General features: G+C 38.8%; 1 protein-coding gene across 1 annotated transcript; it reads right to left on the minus strand.

Moving 5' to 3' along the window:
* Positions 1-2,033: 2,033 nt before the first annotated feature.
* Positions 2,034-25,639, minus strand: nkrf (NFKB repressing factor). Its single transcript, XM_059976766.1, has 3 exons — positions 25,130-25,639; positions 13,474-13,595; positions 2,034-6,026 (listed from the first exon to the last, which is right to left on the minus strand). The coding sequence occupies exons 1-3, from the start codon at positions 25,336-25,338 to the stop codon at positions 4,072-4,074; spliced, it is 2,286 nt and encodes a 761-aa protein (XP_059832749.1). The 5' UTR covers positions 25,339-25,639; the 3' UTR covers positions 2,034-4,071.

Here is a 25,639-nt window from a genome sequence, read left to right on the forward strand (position 1 = left end):
TCTATTAGTCTCACAATGGAAAGGTTACTGCATAGCATGATGAATTTACCACTATATTTCACCTTCATTTTCAAAGAAATACAAAAGATATATAAGTGAGTTTGTGTGGTCCCGTCCAATAATTGAGCTTTCCATGGCACACAAGACAGACAGATACCTGTTGAAACACATATCGGAATTTCTGGCCAAATTAGGGATGTCACCAAGAATATTACAGTGCAGAAAGTTTGAGAGATACAGCCTAACAATTGTAAAAGTGCTAAGTGTTCTACAAGGTCAACAGTTTCCACCAGAAGTGCAGGATTTGAAATGTGAGAACTAGGAATAGAGGCTGGCAAGACCAGGTCTCTTAGGGGATCCAAGAGCAAGAGAAGGTAATGGAGCAGGAAAAGAATTTACAGAAATAGACATTTCTGTTGAATGATAGAAAAACTGTAGCCACAACCACTCAAAAATGACTAAGGGTTATCAAAATGTATTGTTCTGTTGTGCCAACCAAAATTCTTCCAGCTCATTGAAGTTAAATATAAAATCTGGGAATCAGATTTTAGTTGTCTTGCCAAACCAAGCAAAATATATCTCATAAAATAAATAAAATTGTAAATGGAATATCATTAGTCACCAATAATCTAAACATCACTGGGAGGGGATAAATCAAAAAGAATAAATTAAGTATTTCCAATTAACACTTCACACAAAACAATCTATTAATGCACATTACACACAGTGACTACTTTACTAGGTACAGGAATGGAACCCAGTGTGGTCTTCCGCTGCTGTAAATCATCCACTTCAGGGTTCGATATGTTGTGCATTCAAATATGCTCTTCTGCACACCACTGTTGTAACATGTGGTTATTTGAGTTATTGTCATCTTGAACCAGTCTGACTTCTCTCATTAACAAGGCATTTTTGCCCACGGAACTGCTGCTCACTGTATGATTTTTGCTTTTCACACTATTCTCTGTTAATTCTGGAGATTGTGGTGATGTGAAAATCAGCAGTTTGAGATATGCAGATATGTATACCCCATCTGTCACAAACAATCAGTCCACTGTCAAAGTGAGTTCAGGAGACTGGTTGAAGTCCCCAACTATGGACTCACTTTCAGAATGCTTCATCTCATGTTCTTGATATTTATTTATTTATTATTTATTCAATTTCATATTTGCAGTTTGTCATCTTTTGCACACTGGTTGAATGCCCAAGTTGATGCAGTCTTTCATTGATTTTGTCATGGTTATTATTCTATTATGGAATTATTGAGTATGTCCAAAAGAAAATGTATCTGTATATGAACTCTGATAATAAATTTACTTTGAAGTCACTCAGATTATATTTCTTACTTATTCTGTTGTTTGATCTGAACTGAACCTCTTGATCATGTCTGCATGTTTTTGTGCATTGACTTGCTACATGATCGGTTGATGAAACATTTGCATCAATGAGATGTATGGGCATACCTAATAAAGTAGCTACCCAGTGCATGTAGATTTATAAGCAATGTGTTCAAGGAGACCTGAACACATTGTTAAACCATTTGCACAGAGACAACTTTATTCAATCAGTGATGGATTTAAAATACAGCAATGCCCTCTGAAATGCTGAAGACAATTTGGTGTCTAGTTCATTTGCTGAACAATGCCAAATTAGCTAGTCCTTGCAGATCAAATGGAAGGGGCAAGGGAAGGTGGTAATAATCACTTAACCATGGTAATTTCCACCACAGGAAATGTATGGAGTACAGATTATCAGTAAAGAACAGGTTTGTACTGGCCTTTCCTATCCATTGCAGTCAAAGTGGCTACAAATACTCACACAGTATGGCTGAAAAGTTGATAAAGGACTAGTACCTATTGGATCCAAATACCAAGAATAAACACCTTAAGCACCATCTGTAAAGAAGGGAGGAAAGAGAAAGCAAAGCAAACTCAGCAAAAGGATCTTAAATAGAAAATGCACCAATTTAATTTGATGTTATTGTTATTTAAAATAAGCATTACCAAGAGCTACAGCAAAGGAAATAGATGTTTCAATTTTTCCAATTCACCCAAAATAAGCTTGTGATTCTCAAATTTCCTAAAGCACTCAGAGGGTGCTTTTGTTGCCTTGGTGATGAAACAAACAGCCCCTCTTTGTTCGTTGTCGGTTTCCAAGCTAAATGAATTCAGAGACTTAATTAACATTGGTAAACAGTTACCACCAGATACACAAGGTACAAGCATCGTTAGTCCACTATAGCTGAACAGATTTCATTAAAAATATTTTATTCTGTTTGGAAGGGGGACAAGGGTCAGGACATTCTGCACACCTGATTTAGTATACTAAAAACATATACAACATATTCACTTTACTGAATTCAGACCCAAATTGCAATATCACAAAGTCATACAACTAACATTCTGACATTCTTGACATCTTACAGTGTAATGTTCTATTCAAGGCAGCAGCTGATGAAATATCCAAGATATTTTGCCAGACAAGTGCAATTAATATTGTGGTAATCTCAGTGAAGTGTCCTCATGAAGAACAAAATGCTTATTATGATTAATAGGTCAGAACCTAATCCTTCAAAACCTGTTAATCCCAATGCACACTGTGCAGTCATTAAAATAAACTATAATTCCAGCTCAGAGTCCTGTATTTACATGATAGAGAATGCAAACACCTGATGTTCCAATTTTGGTCTGTGCCAAGTTCAGTCAAGGCTACAATTGGACACAACATCCATGGGCAAGGAGGGAACTTGGATGAAGAGGGGGAAAAAGTCCAAGCTTGCTGGAAATTGAGACGATGTATTATTTCCAGCAAACTGGAGCTCAGAGGTATGAGGAGGAATTTCATTGATACCTGCTGAATATTGAAAACCCCATAGTGGATGTGGAGAGGATGTTTCTTGTAATGGGGGAATATAGGATCCATGGGCACAGCCTCAGAATGCCCATTTAGAACAGAGATGAGGAGGAATTTCTTTAGCCAAAGGGTGGTGAATCTGTGGAATTCACTGCCACAGAAGGCTATGCAGATCATGTCATTGGATATATTTAAAGTGGAGGTTGATAAGTTCTTGATTAATCAAGGTGTCAACGGTTTCAGGAGAAAGGCAGGAGAATGGGGTTGAGAGGGATAATAAATCAGCTATGATGGAATGGCAGAGCAGACTTGATGGGCCAAATGGCCCAATTCAGCTGTCATGTTTTATGGTCTTATCAGCTGAGGATGGTATTGAGTAAGCTGCAATATGCTCACATTCACCAACTTCCATCATATTAGGAGCAAATTCAACAAGGTACTGAGGGTACCAATATTGGAAATAAAACTAACAAATCCAATCCTACTAAGCTGTAGTTGATGGGGAGGGAAGAAAGTAGATTACTGAATATCAAATCAGAAAAAGGCTGTTAAGTAACAGCTATAAAAATACAATCAAATGATTTAAAGTTTAAATATTGCACTGCAGAACTATCAAATCAGAAAAATACAATTATCAGCTCCAAATGCTTGCAAACAACTTTGTCTCAGTCCAACAACCTAGCAAATAAAGACTGAAATGGACAAAAAGCTTGGGTCTCATCTACAATTTCCTCCACTCAGTGGGGAAGGTGCTCATGAGAACCAGAAGATAACATGTACTTCACAAAACCCAAACAGAATGAATAGCATTTTTTTAAAATGTACACTACCTTTCAAGACCAATGTACACTTAAGTCTCAAATTCAACTGATCTCACCCACTCACTTTGATTAAGATGAACCACATTGAAACAGTTGTTAGTTCACTAGTAATATCAACAGTGGCAGTTTATTACCATATTTTGTAAATAACAGACAGTTATTCTTATACATGGAGAAAGGTGATGCAGAAATACTGAGAGCTCATTTTGAATGCCTTGTCTTGAACATCTACCCCACTGATGACAATTTCAAAACTGTAAATAATAGATGTAAATAAATTTCTATTGCAATTGAGAAATCATTTACAATAACTGAATTCAGATTACTGACCAAAAAAGTCTTGCTTGAGAAGAAAACTTCACATAAATAAAAATGAAGACGGTGGCAGAGTTGTGTATTAACTTGAAGAACCTGGCATTACCAATTCAAATCGTCCAACCTGTCCTTCCTGTGTAAGCTGATTCATAATATCCTTTACACGCATTTTTTTGAATACAACCAAATAGCGATCCTTCCCTTTCCCGTAGGCTTTACTCTTGAGGCCATATTTGGCGGCCATTTGATGGATTTGCATACGCTCATCGTTGGTCAGCTCTTTAGAAAAGGTCAACTCCTCCTGTCTGTCCGAGCGGGCATAATTTTTGATAAGATCCTCTATATCTCGTTTGTTTAATTTGGAATTACTCTTACTCATTTCCAAACCTAATCCCTCCCTCTTAAACTGTTCTTTTACAGTGATTGGCTCTGCAATACCCTCACCCTCTTTCCCCAAACCACCCCCTTTCCAACCCATTTTTCGCAAAAGCTGATTGCCAATGTTGTCTTCTGTGATCTTTTGTTTAAGATCTTCTTCCGCAGAACGTCCAATAATGGCACTGCGAGAGATGGCTGTGCCAGATTTTCCCGGCTTGCTCGATTTTACAATTGGCTGCGTTTGCCTCAATATGTCCAAAGCCTTCTCCGCCGCTGTATGCTTCACCAGTTTTTTGGTTCCATAGGCCTCAGCAATAAAATGGTCTTCTATAAAAACACGGCACTGCCAAACATCATTGGGGGTCAGCTGAAACTTGTAATCCACAGTCATTCTATTGAATTGAGCCGAATTGTTCAGAATGCACACGGCATTTTTTGCAGTCTCCAAAATGACAAACTCCATCCAGTTCTTCTTTTTGCCATCCTTTGAATGTCGCGTGCTCTGCCTATTTGTTTCTTTTTCTTTATTGGCTGCGTCCTTGCTCGGTATTTTCTCATCTGGCTTTTTGAGAGCAGGAGGAATGTCATTTCGAGGCGTGTCCTTCTCACACAGTATTAGGTCATCAATGCAATTACTCTTACATTTGCGTTTCACCACCTCAACCACCACATCCTTCAGGAACAACTTTAAGGCTTGTTCAGAAGCCCTATCTCGAGCTCCAATTTTGCTGCCAGCATAACCAGTAGATAAGTAAACACCCTGACACCTCAATTCACAAGCATAGCCATCCGTCAAGACTTTCTTGTTTTTTGGTACATCAGCTGGAGGAATCTCCTTCAGCGAGACATAGAAATACTGAGGATTTGTTTTACAGGCTTGAATACAGCTGCTCAGCACATCGCTGTGGTTCAGCTGGTTACTGAAGCCTCCGATTGAACTAAGTTTCCTTGACACAGATATCTGCAGCATATTAAAAAATGTCTGTCGGCTCTTTACCGCAGATGGAGAAAATCCACCAGATGAAGATTTACTAGACAACGGTTGCAGAGGTTCAGGAAGTACCGACTTGCTGGCATTTTTCTTGGAAGATTTTCTACTTTTTGACCGTTTGGTCTGTGTAAAACCCAGGCCCTTATAGCCCTGCTTGTTGCCAACTGGTGTCTTAGAAAAATCCGGCCCTCTCATAGTTGGATAAAGATCTGACGAGGGAATGGAATGATAAGCCTCATACTTTGCTGAATAGTTCTGTTGTATTTTAGACATGTAAGTGCTTAAACAGGTTATCCCATTTACACAGTTTCCAGTTTTGTTTTCATTTGATTCAGTGAAGATGTTCTTGTACAAAGAGTCATAATCAAACGTAGAACTCTCAGAGGGAGCCGGAGGCAATGGCCCATTTGAACTTTTGCTAGATTTATTTGATTTTTCATCTGTGGGAGAAAGTTCTGCTTTCACAGAGTTCTCCTCAGTTTTAATTACAGAGTTTGACGGCAGAATATCTTCATCTAAGTCTGCCCACCTTCGAGGCTTTTCTGACTGATTGGGCTTTTTCTTTCCCTCATCTTCATCCTTAGTGCTGCTACTCACAAATGCAACTGGCTCAAATCGAAATCTGGGACGGAATGAAGGAGGTTTCCGCTTCGCTGTTGGATTTTCACCTAAAGAGGTAAACAGATAAGTGAGTTTGGTAATGTTTTCAAATATCACTTACATTGCATATTGATGTCTGTAAATAACCAAATCTTAAAGACTTCACTCATGTGTCACAAACTATTTCTTATTCTGCTGTTGATCTGCTTGTATTTCACTGGATAGTAGGTCAAATTCCTGTAACTTAAATGTTACTGCATCAGCTGGGGGACTTGCTAAGGTTTCTTTCCAAACTCCTTTCTCTGTAGTCATTTTGAAAAAGCCTGCTTCAAAACTTCTTTTAGAATTAAATTCCTGGTATATTTGATACATTCATCTCTGCAGCTAAGATGTAATAAGATATTTCCACAAACTGTAACTTTTGGTGTTTGACTATCATGAAAATGTACCTTTGCAGTTCTGCACAACGGTTTAACTTTTCCCTAAGCAGAATCAGCATTAAAAGCAAACACCAACAAATTTGTTGCATAACACATATTACTGCTATCAGAAGCTTTAGAGTTCAGCTCCCGGAGCACACAATAATCCTTTCAACATGCTTAAACCTATATCCACAGAAGTTTGAAATGCTAAATAGAGTAAATGTGGACCCAAAACTACTTCAAATTTTAGAGATTCTACATCAATGGCTTTTCAATACATTCACCAAGTATCAGTTAGTTTATTATTATACAAGGAATAATTAACCACTGATGTAATTATTTGGTGCTTGTTCGTTAAAACATTGAGTCATAGGTGGGTGGGATGGAGTTACGTCTCTACCAAAGGAGGTGAAAGGCGCTCCGTCCCTCTGCGACCCTGCAGCTCACCCTTGGGCAAGGTGCAGCACCTGCTTAGCCCTCCAGTCAGGGTCATGTGAAGCCATGGGAGCAGGAGCCGGATGATCGTATAAACAACTGGTGCATATCGTGATCACTGACACCAGGCAGACAATTTCTGAAGAGTATTGATAATGGTTGGGGTCACCCGTCTTTGTAAAGACACTGCCCAGAAGAAGGCAATGACAAAACACTCCTGCAGATAAATTTGCCAAGAACAATCATGATCAAGACCATGATCATCCACATCATACAACTTTGCACATAACAAATAGTTAAATGTACCATCTTAAAATAATGAAAACTTAAAATGTTATTTCAACTTGAAAATTACGCTATGAAATGTGTAAGGCAAATTCCTTCCGGTGCCTGTTTGGTACACTGGGCAGTATCCTTTCTGTTTCTTTAGCATTTATCTGTTTTATAAGGCCCAGTTGCTAGCTCGGCGTTCAACCCAGCATGGACAGAAGCATGCAAGGAGATGACTGGATTTGAACTTCTTGTTCCAAAGTCTGTGTGCGGATACCACACCAGCAGCAGACTATGAAGCGTGTGACCAAGAGAAAAACAAACAATATTGTAAAGTAAATTTATTCTTATTTCCTGAATTACAGCAATGAGAATCAAGAAAGTAGTAACTGTTAAACACCAAACCCAATAAACATATATAACCAGTTACACTGAATACAAGTGACAAAAACAGGTTGTTGATCCTCTTCAATCCCAACTTTTATTCCTTTCTCCTACACATTTAATGGAACAATTCCATTTAGAAGTTGAAAGCGATCCTACCATAGAAGTATTACACTTTCAGTTCAGTTCTGAAGGACTAAACCCAGGAAACAACTGCCCATAATTTAGCACAAATTGCCAAATCTATCCAAAACTATAAACGACAACTGCGATATACTGCACAGGTTAAATGGAATAGCATTTCTGAGATGGAAATTCAAAATTCAAAGATCAAACTAAATTTACTATTGTACACATATGTCACCATATATTATCCTGAGATTCATTTTCTTGCAGGTATTCACAGAAAATACAAAGAAACACAACAGAATCAATGAAAAACATGCTCAATTTTTTTTCAGTTTGTGACTGCCTGTAAACAATCTCAAGGTTGTATAATTTATATTCTTTAATAATAAATGCACTTTGAATCTTGAATTAACAAGACAAACAATGTGCAAAAGACCACAAACTATGCAAATACAAAGGAAAAAAGTAAACAAAATAATAATAATAGTAAGCAATAAATAGAGAACATGAGAAGAGTCCTTGAAAGAGAGTCCATAGGTTGTGGGAACAGTTGTTGGGGTGACTAAAGTTGAGGGAAGTTATCCCCTCTGGTTCAAGAGCCTGACGAGTGAGAGGTAGTAACAGATGTGATGCTGATGCATTTTGCAGCTCAGTCCTCTATGGAGCTTGGGAGAATGAACTAATGTACAATAGATACAAGAAATGTAAAAATTTAGCACAGAAATCAAAGTTCAAATTTAATATCAAAGCACATATACCATATATAACCTTTGGATTCATCTTCTAGCAGGCACTCACAAAACAAAGAAACACCACAGAATTCACAAAAAAAACAAACACAAAGACCACCATCTATCTACTGTGCAAGAGAGGACAAATTGCAACATGAACTGCAGTCCCCGAAAGTGAATGGAAGCAAAGCCAGTCCAGGAGCCTGATGGCCACAGAGCAACAACTGCTCGGGAACCTGGCAGCGTGCACCTCTCGCCCGTCAGCAGTAGCAAGAAAACGCAGACCGGTCAAATGCAGGGAGATGACACTGAACACCTGTTCATTTTCCATTCTTGGCCTCAACAATTTTAATCTTGCTTGACACTTTAAACGGCACAGTAATGGAGCTGAAGCATTGCTTAAAAACTAAAGCAAAGACAGCAAGATGGTGGAATTCATTTTCAGAGTGATTTAAATAAAGGCTGTGTCAACACCAGTTGAACAGTTTGGAAGGATGACTGAAGTAAAATACAAGATACTGCATATACAGGTGTGCGTTGCTTAACGTCCATTCGGACAACGTCCGTAGTCCCGATCGGAGAACGTGACGTAGCAGACGTAACCAATTTTGTGTATCATCTGCCTCTTGAGTATAGTAGCGTTATCTCTGTTCAAATTTTCTTTCAAAAATATTACCGTAAAGTGCATAATGGCTTCCAAACGCAGCAAAACCACTCCTAGTGATAGCAGCAGCAAGAGGCAAAGTATTGATTTGGAAGTGAAACGAAAGGTTATTAAACAATATGAAGGTGGAAAACCAGTGAATGCTATTGCTCGGGAGTTAGACATGTCACACTCGACAATCACGATGATCCTAAAAAACAAAGAAAAAATTCTTGAAGTTGTTAAAGGATCGGCTTCACTGAAAAATACAAGGCTCACGAAAATGCGAGAGGGACCTATATCAGATATGGAGAAATTGCTAATGACATGAATGGCGGACCAAACACAAAAGAGGATCCCTCTCAGCACGTTGACGATCTCTGCTAAGGCATAAAGCTTGTTCAAAATGCTTAAAGGAAAAGCAGGACCAGGCTACAATATCGAGTTTAGTGCTAGCTCTGGGTTCAAGTGCTTCAAGCAACGTTTTTCACTGCATAATATGATAGAGAGGAATGCTCATGCAGTGTTTGCTGCATAGAGAGAAATTAATGAAGGAAAGAAAAAGCAAACTAGGCAAACAACAATGAACGTATTCCTGAAGAAGCCAACAACTCCTGAAGAAGAGCCTCAGCCAGGTCTTTTAGGCATTACAGGAGATGATATTATCATTGTTGGTGATAGTTCATCAATGCAGGTTGGTCGACCTGAAAGTCTTCCAGTTGAACACTATGAGGAAGTTGAGAACAGTGATGTGGATGATCCTGATTCTCTTTGATAAATTGTGTGTGATATAGGCTAAGATATTTGGAGATTTCTGCATCCTAAGGACAAAGAGTTTTCATTTTTTTCACAGGTTTATCATTCTTACTCAAGAATTGACTATTTTTTCATTGACTCTCGTTTTATTCCATCTGTAACTGGTTGTAATTATGACACTATAGCCATCTCTGATCATGCTCCAATGAAACTTCCTATTAAATTAATGGATACAGCTTCTAGTACTAAGCAATGGCGATTTGATTCTACCTTATTGCAAGATCCGGATTTCATTAAATTTATAAAGGAACAGATTGATTTCTTCTTTTCAACCAATTCCACGGATGAAATTTCCTGTGGAATACTTTGGGACACTTTTAAAGCATATATACGTGGACAGATTATCTCCTATTCTGTTGGTTTGAGAAAACGTATTAAGAAGGAACTCTTTTATTGGTTGATAAGATTAAAGAAATTGACAAGAAATATTCGATTGCTCCTAGCAAGGAACTTTACAAACAAAGGGTTGAGCTTCAAATGGAACACAGTTTATTACTTACAGCTTCGATTGAAAATCAATTAATGAAAACCAGAAGTGATTTTTATATACATAGTGATAAATCGGGTAAACTGTTAGCTAATCAATTGAAGAATGCTTTGGTTAAAATTCAAATTATTAAGATTCGTCAAAAGAATGGTGAACTGACAGTTAATCATGATTTTTATGGGAAACCGAATTTTCCAAAATTATCATCGGAAATCTTTTAATATTAGAAACTCCTATTACGGATGTAGAAATTAAAGGTGTTATTTCCTCTATGAATTCCGATAAGGCACCAGATCCGGATGGGTATACAGTTGAATTTTTAAAGTTTCTTTCCCTCTACTCTTTCTCCTTGGTTATGCAGGGTTTTTGAAGAAGCAATTAGATTAGGTAAATTACCACAATCTTTTTATAGAGCTTCCATTTCTTTAATATTGAAATAAGATAAAGACCCTACTGACTGTGCATCCTATAGACCAATATCCTTATTGAATGTAGATTCCAAGATCTTTTCCAAGTTACTGGCGACCAGTAACCAGTTACTGGCTGGAGAAGGTATTACCTCAAATTATCTCGGAGGATCAAACTGGTTTTATTAAAAATCGCTATTCTTTTTTCAATATTAGGAGATCATTGAATATTGTTTATACTCCTTCATGCAGCGCCTCAGAATGTGTCATTTCATTAGATGCGGAGAAAGCATTTGATAGAGTTGAATGGCCATATTTATTTACTGTGCTTGAGAAGTTTAATTTTAGTCCGACATTTATATCCTGGATTAAATTGATATATCATACACCAGTAGCCTCAGTTTTTACTAACAATCAAAGATCTCCCTTTTTTTGTTTATTTCGGGGTACCAGGCAAGGCTGTCCTCTTAGTCCATTATTATTTGATACTGCTTTGGAACCTTTGGCAATTGCTATTTTTCACCTAACATTTTTGGCATTACTCACAGGATGGATGTACACAAGTTATCATTATACACAAATGACTTGTTATTATACATTTCTGATCCTGAGAAATCCATTCCTGCAGTTATATCATTGTTGGCTCAGTTTAGTAATTTTTCCGGGTATAAATTGAATCTTAATAAGAGTGAATTGTTCCCCTGAAATAGACAGGTTCCAATTTATGGAAATTTACCTTTTAAATTAGTTAATGACTTTTTTATATACTTAGGGATTAAAATCAGAAAAAATCATAAGGAGATATTCAAGGTTAATTTTTTACCCTTAACTGATCAGATTAAATGTTTGTTCACTAAATGGTCACCATTGTCTACATCTCTGATAGGTCAGATTAATGCTATTAAGATGATTATTTTACCCAAATTCTTATATATATTTCAAGTGGTACGAATTTTTATTCCAAAATCCTTTTTTGACAATGTTGATTCAAAAATTTCCTCAGATATATATGGCAGAATAAAAATCCTAGATTAGGTAAAAGATATTTACAGAAGGCAAGGAAGCAAGGTGGATTGGCATTGCCTAATTTTAGATTTTATTATTGGACAATTAATATTCAACATTTGAATTGTTGGTTAAGGGATTGGGATTTATCTTCTAGCCCTCATTGGGTAAATCTGGAAACTAAATCTGTACAAGGATTTTCATTGGGTTCTATTTTAGGGACTTCTCTTCCCTTTGCTCTTTCTAAATTGCATAAACGAATTGACAATCTGATAGTCAAACATACTTTACATATATGGCTTCAATTTCGGAATTTTTTTGGGTTGAATCAATTTATTTTAACTATTCCTATTGTATCCAAATTCTTTTTTCATCCCTCTATTATGGACCAAGCTTATTCAGCTTGGAAGACTAAAGGTATGCTACGATTTTCTGATTTATTTTTGGATAATTGTTTTATGTCTTTTGAACAATTATCTAATAAATATAATTTGCCTAGATATCATTTTTTTTAAAGATATTTACAGATTAGGAATTTTTTAAACACTGTACTTCCTACCTTTCCAAATCTTGATTCTTCGGGTATTTTGGAGAAATTGTTAGAATTAAATCCTTTTCAGAAAGGTGTAATATCAAATGTTTACAATATAATTATGAAAATATGTTCAGAGGCCTTTTATAAGTTTAAAAATGATTGGGAAAGAGAACTTAACCTTACTATCCCTATTGAAAATTGGGATAAAATTCTTCAATTAGTTAATTTATCCTCTGTATGTGCTAAACATTCATTGATACAGTTTAACGTTGTGCACAGGGCTCATATGTCCAAGGATAAATTGGCTCGTTTTTATTCCCATATAAATCCTATTTGTGACAGATGTCATTCTGAGATAGCTTCTTTAACTCATGTTTTGGTCATGTCCACTTTTGAAAAATTATTGGAAAGATATTTTCAATATTACTTCCACAGTATTGAACGTTGATTTACAACCTTATCCTATTACTGCAATCTTTGATTTACCAATGATGGAGTCAATTCATTTGTCTTCTTCTGCTTGTCGGATGATTGCATTTCTTACATTAATGGCTAGAAGATCTATTTTGTTGAATTGGAAAGAAATTAATCCCCCTACCGTATTTCATTGGTTTTCTCAAACTATGTTATGTCTATATTTGGAAAAAACTAGAAGTGTCGTATATGACCCTTCTATTAAATTTGAAAAGACTTGGAGGTCACTTATTCAATATTTTCACATGATGTAATTTGACCCTATTGCAATCCTATTTGTTTTTCCGGTTTTGATTATATATACGTTGAGAGGATCGGGGTTGGGGACACTGATGATTTTGTATCTTTTTATAGATATTATAAACAGCCCTTTTTTTTTCTCTTCTTTTTCTTTTCCTTTTTTTTCTCTTTATTAGTTAGTGATCAGTTTGTTAGATTAGTTTTTCTTAGGGTAATAATATTTTTTTTCTCTTTTTCTCTTTTCTGTTTTTTCTCAACATGATATACCTAGTTTTTTTTTGTTTCGTTTATATGATATTTCTATCATTCATGATTTGGGAAGACAACTATATTGTACTTATTGCTTGTGTATTCTTTTATGTTCATTTTAATTTTTAAGTTTGTAATCCCATTATCTATGTATTAATCTTATCATGTTGATATTAATAAAAAGATTGAAAAAGAAAGAATATAAACATACTGATTGTGTGGACTACTAGTTCCATATTGTAATACCTGTTTTGTGTGTGTGCAGCTATACTGTAAGGGTTAACTTACCATTGTCAGAATTGGATCTTTTATTAGTTGTGCTCCCTGGAATTAACTCCGATGATCCTAAGTCACCAACTTCAATACCTTCTGCCATTTGTGAGACTCGTTCCAAAAGGTCACGGCTGTATCTATTAGCAAACATACATAAGCAAAACATGGTCAATTCATGATAATTATATGTTGTAAAGTTACTGCTATAATTATTGGGTTTACAGTATTCCACAAAAGCAAATTTTACTGCAGAAAATACCAATAAATTGATCACATTGGGAGAAAAGTGTAAAAGTGCGTTTGGAGAAAAGGAACAGACATAGGAGTGGAAAATAAAATGACAGCAATGTAAAGGGTCTGAGAGTGGATATCCATCAATCCAGGAAAGCAGTAAAATAAACCAGATCATGAGTTTAAAAAATGCAAATGCACAACCAATAAATTATTTTTGAACTTTTGATACAAGAGAATCATAGAAGCCAATTCCTGAACAAAATGCAAACTAATAAATTACTATAATCTGCATCAGGTTGAGGTAGGTAACTACTGTCATTCAGGAAAGGAAGCAAATTCAATTTTCATCTTCCAGATATGAAATCCATGGGAAAGCTACCAACAATCCGGCAGGGATGATGGCAGAGCACAGATGGCTAGTTTCTGGGTATAATTCACAAGGCACAGGATAGATAGGTCTTACAGAGAAAGAATGGCAGGGGTAGGCAACTGTGGCTGACAAGGGAAGTTGCATAAAAGCCAAAGAAAGGGCATATAGGATAGCAAAAGTAAGTGGGAAGCTGCATAATTGGGAAGCTTTTAAAATCCAATAAAAGGCAACTAAAGAAAGCTACAAGAATGGAAAAGATTAAACATGAGGTACAGACTAGCCAATAATATAAAGCAAGAAACTAAACTTCTTTTAGTTATATAAAGAGTAAAAGGGAGGTGGGAGTTGATACTGGACCACTGGAAAATGATGCTGGTGAGGTAGTAATGGGGGACAAAGAAATTCCAGATGAACTTACTAAGTACTTTGCATCAGCCTTCACTGTGGAAGACATTAGCAGCGTGCCAGAGGTTCGTAACTGTGAGCAGGAGAGAGAGCCATTGCTATTACAAAGGGAAAAAGTGCTAGGCAAACTCAAAGGTCTTAGGGTGGATAAGTCACCTGGACCAGATGGACTACATCCCAGAGTCCTGACAGAGGTTGCTGAAGAGATAACGGATGCATTGATCATGATCTTTTAAGAATCACTTTATTCTGGAATGGTCCCGGAGAACAGGCAAATTACAAATGTCACTCCACTCTTTAAGAATGGAGGAGGGCAAAAGAAAGGAATTTATAGGCCAGATAGCCTAACCTCAGTGGTTGGAAAGTGTTGTAATCTATTAAGGGTGAGGTTTCAGGGATACTTGGAGATAAAGCAAGCCCAAGTCAGTGTGGTTTCTGTAAAGGGAAATCTTACCTGAGAAATCTGTTACAGTTCTTTGAGGAAGTAACAAGCAAGGTGGAAAAGGGAAAGGCAGTGGATGTAATTTACTTGGATTTTCAGAAAGCATTTGATAAGGTGCCATACAAGGCCGCTTAACAAAATAAAATTCTATGGCATTAGAGGAAAGGTTCTGGCATTTATTTCAAGGAGAATAGAATATAAAAGCAAGGAGATAATGTTGAGCCTTTATAAGACACTAGTCAGGCCACACTTGGCGTATTGTCAACAATTTTGAGCCCCGTATCTCAGAAAGGATGTGTTGTCATTGGAGAGTCCAGAAAAGGTTCACAAGGATGTTTCCGGGAATGTAGGGTGGATGTGCAGCATTTGGCCTATACTCACTGGAATTTAGAAGAATGTGGGGGGGGGGGGGGGGGATCTCATTGAATCCTACTAAATGTAGAAAGGACTATTCAGGGTGGATGTGGAGAGGATGTTTTCTATGGTGGGGGTATCTAGAATTAGAGAGCACAGCCTCAAAATTGAGGGGCAACTCCTTAGAACAGAGGTATTTCTTTTAGCCAGAGAGTAGCAAATCTGTGGAATGCTTTGCCAAAGATTGTGGAGGGCAGGTCTGTGTGCATTTAAGGTGGAAGATAATCATTTGCTGATCGGTCAGGGCATCAAAGGATATGGCAAGAAGGCAGGTGTATGGGGTTCAGTGGGGATCTGGGATCAGCCATGATAGAATGGCAGAGCAGACTCAATGGGCTGAATGGCCTGCTTCTGCTCCCATGTCTTTTCTTTGGATTAATCCAGATTAGATGAAGTTAATAGTATCTTGAACCAATTTATTTAATCATTTTTCATTATCAGTGATTTCATTAGTAAGATAAATCAAACCATTTACATGTTTGCTTTATTTTATTTGTTTTTTTAAAATTTACAGAAGACCCCAATGCCAAATCATTTCATTTTTTGGGCAACATATATAGCTTTAAACAGGTCTGAAATGAATTTCAATTTCTAAATGTGCTGAGTGTGACTTGGTTATGTATGCCTATCATTCTGAAATAAAAAATTAAAACAAACTGACAGACCACTGATTTATCTCAATCCCAATCCAAATCTTATCTACCTCATTAAAATACCACTCAACTGACAAGACACCCACACAAACTCAGCATCCCAAGGCAACCAACTCTCTAACTTCTACTTCACAACAGTCCCTATTCTACACTTATGCATCAGGAATTTATCGCTACAGGAACAATAACATGGATTGAGCCATATCCTGCCACTTGAGCACCAATACTGCTCCATATCTAAAAACATTGTTCAGAAATGTAAGTTTAACGTGCTGGCTAAGACTTTACTGCTATGCTGCAGGTATTTCATTTTACCTGTTCTGCTTTTAGCAGTTTGGATTTGAGATAAAGATATGTTGTTCAACTTATGATCTGCCTGCCAATCAGGACAGTGGAATTGGGAGAAGATTCTAGAGAACGCTGGGCGGAGAGATTTTTGTGACGGACACTGGTGGGGGTCAAGGGTTTTTTTGGCGGGAGGGAAGATGGCTGAGGAAGCTGTCCCTGTTGACCAATACTCTGGTGGGGGAGCCCAATTGTTTGAGATGGATTTCAAGCAACAGTCGGAAGGCGGTGTGTGCTTTCACACAGACCGTGGATCCAAGTGCATGGGTTAAAGACAACTTCAAGATGAGCTCCAACTTATGTGCACATTTGGTCTGGGTTAACTGTAATGGGCCCTTTTTTTCCCTATTATTTTTCCTACTAACTGCTTGATAAAGCTGAAATTTGTAAATATACTTTATAATTGTATGCAGTGTACAATCTGTTATTTCTCGCTGATGACTAATTGCATGGAGGCAGTATTTACACAGATCGGGGTTCTGATGGTACAGACATACCAGCTTCCTGGTTTTGGAGGGACCCAGATGTACAGAGTTTGAGAAAGGTGGTTTTCTCACTACTGAGTCCAGTGGTTGTTAGCAAGGGGCTAACCAGCCATGATTCTAGAGACACCCGGTAAAAAGGGGTTTCATAAGCAAGCTTGAAAAGCAAGAAAAAGAAACTGACCATTCTTTACGTTCTAGCTCCATGGTTCATAATCAGGACTTCAATTTTTCTGTTGACTGAATAATCAAGAAAACATGATCTCCATAAGCTATTCAGAAAAATCAGTGTGTTTTAACATTCTGAAAATATTGCTTCCAATATATTTTCTGAAGATGGAGCCAGCGAACAACATGACCAAAGGCAACTGCTTCACATAGTCCACAAAGCTATTACTACTTCTTCCAAATACAATTTTGCTACTACTGGAACATGTAATTTACAATTTGGCAGTGTGTTTTCGGGCCGTTTGAGTGATCTGGACTTCACTGTCTCCGAAGGAATTCAGTGAGGATTCGAGTGGAGTGTGCGGCCTGGCGATAGTGCACAAGTCCATGACTGATTCCATTTCGTGCCAATTAAAGTGTCGAGCAAGATTGAAATCAACAACGAGAACAGAAGACGAGTGAATGTTCAGCATCATCTGCCTGCGTTTGTCTAGTCTCTCTCCCACCGTCTTGCTTGATGCTACTGGAGTCTCGGGTCTTCAAAATTGTTTAATCAACACTGTTTGTGAACTTGACTTAGTAGTTCATGTTGTGATGTGTTTTCGGTTACTCCTTTTTGTTGCAATGTGGAATAGGATGGACTGGCTCTACGACCTGCAGTCAATGAACGATCAGCACTAAATTGAATTAAACCAAACTAAACTTCCTAGACTGATTTGATGAGTGGTTTGATGTTTTATATTTTGCTTTTCACTCGTTTTTTTTTTGCCATTTGCGCAATTTGGGTTTTTTTTGCGCGATAGGCATTTGATGTTTTATTTGAATGCGTTCCATAGTGTTTCTTTTGTTTCGTGACTGTCTGTGGGAAAATTAATCTCAGAGTTATATGCTGTATACATACTTTGATAATAAATGTACTTCTGAATCTTTGACTTTGAACTTAAGCAGTGTATTTTATTTTGTGGAAGTGTTTAATGGCAAATCACATTTGTGAATACCTAGTAGAAGTGTTCACCACTGATGTGAAAAGTTAACTTGGGAGTTAGGTATAAACAATGTTGCTCATAATCTAGAGTCTATTTTCATTCTCAATTTGGTTACAATTTACCATAGACACTAAAAAATGAAATAACTGAAAATACTGTATTTTACACTGATAAATATCCCAAAAACAAAACAAAAATGATCTGAAAGCTAGAAGCTGAAACTATGGTGTCTTAACAAGGAAAAGAAAGCCAGATCAGTTGAAAATTCCCAAGGGACCTCGTCAATGCTGATAGTTCTTCAGACTGCCATAAAAATAGCTCCTTAGAAGTGAGAAGCGTGAATTTCAACTCTGAGGAACTTTTGGACAAATTACCTTCTGTGATGGTACCAGAGGGAAAAAAAACTCTCAAAAGGTGGGCTACTTTCTTAAAGCTCAGGAGTCCATCAATCTTCTCTGACAGCAGTTCAAGTTTTGAATCACAGATTGAGGAATGGTGAGATACATCCCAATCAAGCCAGCACAGGCCTTACCTAGGTTAAAAGCACCTGACTATAGACACCTATACATACAAATAGCTAAATTCAAACAAGAACCAGTTTTTTTTTGGGGGGGGGGGTGATACCCTGCTTACATGTAATCTTCCTATAGTCATCAGTCACCATTGTCTCACAGGCTGCCAGTATCGCTGCAAGAAGCCATTTAAGAAAGTTGCTTTGGAAACTGATATGCAATCACTTCTCAAACAAGAGAAAATCTGCAGATGCTGGAAATCCGAACAACACACACAAAATGCTGGAGGAACTTAGCAGGCCAGGCAGCATGTGACGTTTCAGGCCGAAACCCTTTGGCAGAACTGGAGGGGAAAAAAAGAGTAGATTAAAAATGCGGGAGAAGGGAAAGAGAACCACCAGGTGACAGGTGAAACCTGAAGGGGCAGGGATGAAGTAAAGAGCTGGGAAGTTGATTGGTGAAAGAGACAGAAAAAGGGGTAAGAAGCACGAGAGAGAGAGTGATGGGCAGATAAGGATATGACTTGAGAGAGGGAAAAGAGGACGGGAAGTGGAGGGGGTTGGGGGCATGACCAAAAGTTTGAGAAATCGATGTTCATGCCATCAGGTTGGAGGCTACCCAGATGGAATATAAGGTGTTGTTCCTCCAACATAAGCACAGCCTCATCATGACAGTGCAGGTAGCCATGGATGGACATATTGGAATGGGAAAGGGAAGTGGTATCAAAATGGGTGGCCACTGGGAGATCCCACTTGTTCTAGCAGATGAAGTGTAAATGCACGGCGAAGCGGTTTCCCAACTTACACTGGGTCTCACCGATGAGCAGGAGGCCACAACGGGAGCACCGAAGTGTTGCCTCACCTGGAAGAACTGCTTAGGATCCTGGATGTTAGTGAGGGAGGAGCTGTAGCACTTGTTCCGCTTGGAAGGATAGGTACCAGGAGGGAGATCAGAGAGGAGGGACGAATGGGCATCACTTCTATCGATACCCGTGCAATAATGTAACATCCACTAATTTCTCAAGCCCAAAAAAATTAGCTACCAAGTCTCGGCCATCCTGATCCTGCACCATTGTAACTAGGCAGGGGAAAACAATAAATGTTCATGTCAGTTGGCCCTGATCAACATCATTCATTACAACAGGTATGGTAATTGTATTGACCAACTTTGTACATTTTCTGCCTTACGGACAAAATTGACTTATGGGCATCTGTAAAGATACCCTAGGCATAACCTGGGGAATAGCTTTCATGTAACCCTTAAACTGTTGATATTTTAAAGATCAAGACTGGCTTTATTTGTTATGTGTACGTTGAAACATACAGTGAAATGTGCTGTTTGCTTCGTCAAATCAGCAAGGATTGCTGGGCAGCCTTCAAGTGTCATCATGCTTCCAGTGCCAAAGCATGCGGCTCAGTAACCCTAACCGTACATCTTTGGATTGCAGGAGGAAAACTGAGCACCCGGAGTAAACTCGCGTGATCACAGGGAGAATGTACAAAATTCTTTGTGAGCAGCTGCTGAAATTGAACAGCAATTGGTGATCACTGGCAGTTCCTCTAGGTGGTAAAGGCAACAGGTTTAAGTGTCAAATATCATGGCACAATGCTGCAATGTGTCTGGTAAAGCTGTGGATGTTTAATCTGGAAGATCGGGAGTTAGAACAAACACACATTGATGAGCACCCTCCCTTGAAACATCAACTGCTGGAAGAATCACCTGACTAGACTGACATTCACTCTAAAGCCAGTTTACTGCCAATCTTACTTCAACAATGCGACGGTTGAGACAGAGAGTAAGATAGCTTTCAATGAACACAGTACACATCCACGACATGGTCAGAACTGCAGAGCATGCACAGAGTAATTCTGCTCGCCAGTCCTTACACAGTGACTGTTACCCAAAGGCTCAAAAACTCTTGCCTTTAACAGACTACTAACAATTTCTGAAGGATTACACAAAGAAGAGATTTGGGACTGAGATAGTTTCAAAGCAGCAACAATTTGATATCAAAAGATGAATTCAATAGGTCTGAAGCATTTGGGAGTGAACCTAACAGTATCCATTTTTTCATGGAAAAAACTGAACAAAATTGATCTCCAATATTCCACAGATAAGGACTGAAAAAAAGGAAATTATTAGACTTACTCCTAAATACTTCAGACCTATTGAATTGACCAGCAATGGACCAAATTATAAAGGTGGGAAATCTAGCCTACTGTGATACAGGTTTCCCCTGCTATCCGAAGGTGGAGCATTCCTATGAAACTGTTTGTAAGCCGAAATGTTGCAAAGCGAAGAAGCAATTACCATTAATTTATATGAGAAAAATTTTTGAGCGTTCCCAGACCCAAAATATAACCTACCAAATCAAACCAAATAACACATAAAACCTAAATTAACACGAACATATAGTAAAAACAGGAATGATATGATAAATATACAGCCTATATAAAATAGAAATATTGTATGTACGGTGTAGTTTCACTTATCAAAATCGGGAAGACAGCGAACCAAGATCGATGTGGAGAAAAAAATCAGCACATACACGCATACTCGCACAACTGCCTGCACAAGGCTTCACGGGGTAAACACTCGTATAAAGCAGGCACCTTTTTTTTCGTAAAAGCGAAAATCCTCTTTGGTTAGCAAAATCAGGTACTAATGTAGATCTTTCGTAACAGCGAGCTGTCGTAAAGCAACATTTGAAAACGGGGGCCACTTGTACTAACATTTCATGCAATTAAGACTGACTGAAAACGCTGAAATTGATGAATCTGACATGACTGATTAACAGTACGACACTAAACCAGGTTCTGGACAAAATAACAGGTGCAAATGGACACTGAAGTCCTACAAAACAAACCACAATCACAATTTTCCGTAACATGAAACTGTATCCTTCCTCTGCACACATGAAGAAATGCAAAAGAATTGAAAAGGAATTGTGCTTACTTTACCCAAATTCTGTGAGAACAAATTTTACTCCGTATTTCAAATCCTTGGATTGAAATTGAACAAGGGAAAATTTCCATAATCTGAACAGCCATTATGCAGGATTCTCCTGTACTCCTATTTGGCCAGAAATAATCAAACTGACCAACGACACTATGAGTACAACAACTGTAGCAAGCTGACTTATCAATGCTCTGAATGAGTATGCTTTATAGTTTTAATAAGTTCAGCTGTATTTCTACACAAATACACAACTTGTGCTTGTTGGACTGGTAAGTGGTGTAAATTAACTCTTTAAATCTCTTTGTGGCTTCATAGGCTATCTCAAATAGCGAAAGAAAGTGTGGACAAAAGTGTGACAAGCATCGTCATTGCTTGTGATCTTGAAATATCATTCCTAACCAGAGTTCATTATGCTTCGAACTTTACGGTATATAATACATTGGATTTCAGTTAATTGGGACACATCAGGGCCAGTACATTTTGACCTAATTAAGCAGCTGTCTCAATTAGCTGACATTTCATGGAAATTGTATAAAAAAGTTGAAAAAGAAAACTGAATAACAAATTATGCATTTAAATGAAACACAGAATAAATGAGAACACTAGCAATAGTACTACAGTACTATAAAGTTGTGAATTAGTTGACAGTTACTGACAGAGGAATTCGTCCAGGGTACAGAATGAAGAAAATCAGCGCAGACAACTACAGCATATAATGGACTGCCTTCATACACTGTTTCATATCCAAGTCTTCATTTTCATTGTAACATTCAAGATAATTAATGACACCTTCAAATTCTTCGTAGATCCTAACTTGTTGAAATAGCGAAATTGTTTCATTTTCACTCCACACCACTTCTAGCATCTACGAGCCTGAATGCTTGAAACTCCAGTGAGCAAAATAATTCTAAATTGTCTTACTGGTTATTTCTCACCAAATACATGACAAAAATCAGTTTTTTTTAAAAAACACAAAAACATCCACTGACTCAGTTTAAAAACTATTTTCTCTAAGAATGTTGTAGGGTCTAACTGCCACAAGTGTACATGATTGACGCTAGTTAGGGATAGTTCAGCAACAGCCTCTGGTACCAAGTAAGTGTCCCAAACAAATGAAGGGAACCCAAGAAATTTTTTCAATCATTCTTGTTAAGAGTTGTCCCAAATAAACAGCTACCCTGATTAACTGATGATCCAATTAATCAGAATTTACTATATAAACCTGTATATTCCCACAGATGTACTCAACAAATACAAAAGCTGGATGAACTCAGCAGGCTGGGCAGCATCCGTTGAAATAAGCAGTCAACATTTCGGGCCGAGACCCTTCGTCAGGACCTTTGTCTCGATCTGAAACATTGACTGCTCATTTCAATGGATGCTGCCCGACCTGCTGAGTTCATCCAGCTTTTGTACGTGTTGATTTGACCACAGCATCTGCAGTGTACTTTGTGTATACTCAACAAATACCCTCTTCTACTGTTACCAAAGACAGATTTCCACAATAGTCTAAATTTATAAGATGCTTTTTGCATAGAACATCCCAAGGCAATTCACTGGAACATTATCACACTGAACTGGAATACAAGTTACAATCAAAAACTAAAACCCATCTCCTGAAAGCAGAATTATGCTTGGGGTTAGGGGACTGAATTCCACAGCACAAACCCCTGGTATTCAAAGACACGAGTGCCAAAGATAGAACAATCAAATCAAGATGCCAGAAAAGGAGAAATACAGGTAGCTAGCTTACAAGACTGCAGGTACGGGGGGGGGGGGGGGGGGGGGGGGAGGATACAGAAATAATGAGTTGCTTTGTTAAAGAAGAACTCAAAAGTAAGGAGAATATAAAAGCAAGGCTAAACTTGAGATTCTTCAGATGCTGGAAATTCAGAGCAACACAAAATATGCTGGAGGAACTCAGCAAGTAGAGTAGCATCTACCGAGAGGAATAAAAGGTTGACATTTTTTTTATTCATCTCCATTCATGCTGCCTGACCGGCTGACCTCCTCCAGCAATTTGTGTACGTTACTTAACAGCAAAGGAATTGCTTTTCTCAAAGCCAAGTAAATGGAGACTTGGACTAGTTGTGGCACAGCCAGCAGAGCTTGAGATGACTTCTTTGAGAGAGATGATTCACAAATCTACTGGAGTAGTCCCAGGAAAAATAAGAATGGCATTGCTGAGTTTTACAAATACTCCAACTGAGGCAGGGATGCAATTCACTCGTGTTATGACCACTGTAATGGTACAGATATGAGTGAGATCCCAAGCTAAACTTTCTGTCGATACAAATACACAATCAGAAGCAAAAACTGAAAATGCTGGAAATCCTCTCCTTTCCACTGATGCTTCAGTCCAAGACCCTTCTTGTGTGACTTTGGGCTCTGTTTCTGATAGTTGTGAGAAAGGAGAGGGATAGTATTTGTTGCGACTAAGAACTAAAGCCTAGCTCCACTGTTCCCAGTATCTGGATGAAGGAACTTTTATTTCCTCCTGTAGTGGATCTTTGACAAAATTATATTCACTATGAAAACTGAAGCTGTAATGTTAAGATTATAAAAGAAATGGATAAGGAAATGAAAGAGACCAAGGACAAGTATTTGGGAGACATCAGGGATAACCATACATGAAGAGAAGTCATAGCAAGTGATCCTTTGGATGGATGAGGATGGCCAATCAAAGTCTACAGATTAAGTAGACATGAGATAAATTACCTTTGTCAACAGGCAGAAATTCAAATAAGCCCCACAAGAGCAGAAAGGCTCAAATTAAAGGCGCCAAAGCTTCCAGGAACTTGGAAAAGTAAAGATTAGAATCACAAGCTTTGAAAGGAGCAAGAAAAAATGATTTGTGAAGGAACATGATATTGACAGCAGATTTGAAAGAAATTATTTAAAAACAACCTTAATTAACCGTAACTAGAACAGGAAACTTGGATGACCAGTGGTTCAGTGTAAACAGAATTATGGGAGAAATTGGTGAGTCCAGAGGACACAGCTGAGCTTTCTTTGGACGGGGCATTAAGGGAGAAAGTAAGTAAAACTACTAAAATTATTGTTCATAGCTATCCGCAGAAATTCAGTCCAAAAGGCTAAGGAAAGCAGCCGGGGTAATTGACTGGAAGCTACAATCTCACACGAGCTCCTTACATTATTAAGGAAAAGGTACGGGAGGTGGAGTTTAGGCAAGCTTCCAATTTAAAAATATATTATATATACTCAATAAGCTTTGTCCGGAAGTCAACATCTAACCCTCTACAGACGCAAAACCAGTGGAACAAGACTTGCATTTCATTACCCAGTGGCAAATCCGTTAACTTCTCGGATAGTACAGTAATTTACTGTACTACAGCACGTGTAAATCTCATCCTCACCGCTGAATATCTGGTGTCACTCCATCTTCGGGAGAACTTCTATTCGATCAACCAGTAACATATATACGAAACCTTTCATGTCGAGGTTACCACCGCACAAGACCCATCTATGGAGGACTTTGGGGGAAGCATTACAACCCCTGACGTGGAGAGGTCGCCGAAGCATAGAGCCAAGCTGCTGCTGACATTGGGGAAACGCTGCCCATCAGAGACCAGGGAGATGCTGGGATCCATGCGGAGCCCGAGGCTCCGTGCCCCGCGGCCAAGGGAGTGGGTTATGTAACAAAAGCCGGGACCGAGCCCGAGGCGCCGGGCCTACACTCACCTACAGCCCAGGAAGACGTGGTTGGTCCACACCATGGAGAGTGCGAGCAACTGCTCGATCCTGCTGCCCGGGTAGTCGTGCATGTGGCGGACGATGAACTGACGGCGGAAGTGCCAATGCCGGTCGCTCTCGGAGGGTCCGCGGTACTGCTCGGCCGCCTCGGCCAGCTGCCTATTCGGCCTGGCCATCGACTCCACGCCGGCCGCCATCTTAGTGCCCAGGCCCCGAAACTCGGGGCCGGCGAAGCGCGACACGGGCAGGAGAGAGCAGGCGGGCAACCGCTCAGGCCTCCGGAGCTTCTCCGATCGTGGACCACCCAGCCCCTATTCTGCGAGGCGCCCACAAGCACGCCTCCTCCTCCTCTTCCCACCGATCCCGATCGTCAGCGCCGCCGCTGCCTTCCGCCCGGCACGGCACCGCTCCGCTCCAATCCGACCGCCGGCAACCCTCCCTAGAGCGCCCCCGCTGGTGGAGGTCCACGGGCCCCGGTGAACGAGTCTCAGCCTCAGC

This window comes from Hypanus sabinus, chromosome 8 (assembly GCF_030144855.1).
Source record: "Hypanus sabinus isolate sHypSab1 chromosome 8, sHypSab1.hap1, whole genome shotgun sequence".
In the NCBI taxonomy this organism is placed as follows: Eukaryota; Metazoa; Chordata; class Chondrichthyes; order Myliobatiformes; family Dasyatidae; genus Hypanus; species Hypanus sabinus.

Coding starts and splice junctions, on each gene's coding strand:
- nkrf (XM_059976766.1), bottom strand. CDS start 25,338: ATGGCGGCCGGCGTGGAGTCGATGGCCAGGCCGAATAGGCAGCTGGCC. Junction 13,596..25,129: donor CACGTCTTCCTGGGCTGTAG/GTGAGTGTAGGC, acceptor GTTTGCTAATAG/ATACAGCCGTGACCTTTTGG. Junction 6,027..13,473: donor AAGATCCAATTCTGACAATG/GTAAGTTAACCC, acceptor TTACCTCTTTAG/GTGAAAATCCAACAGCGAAG.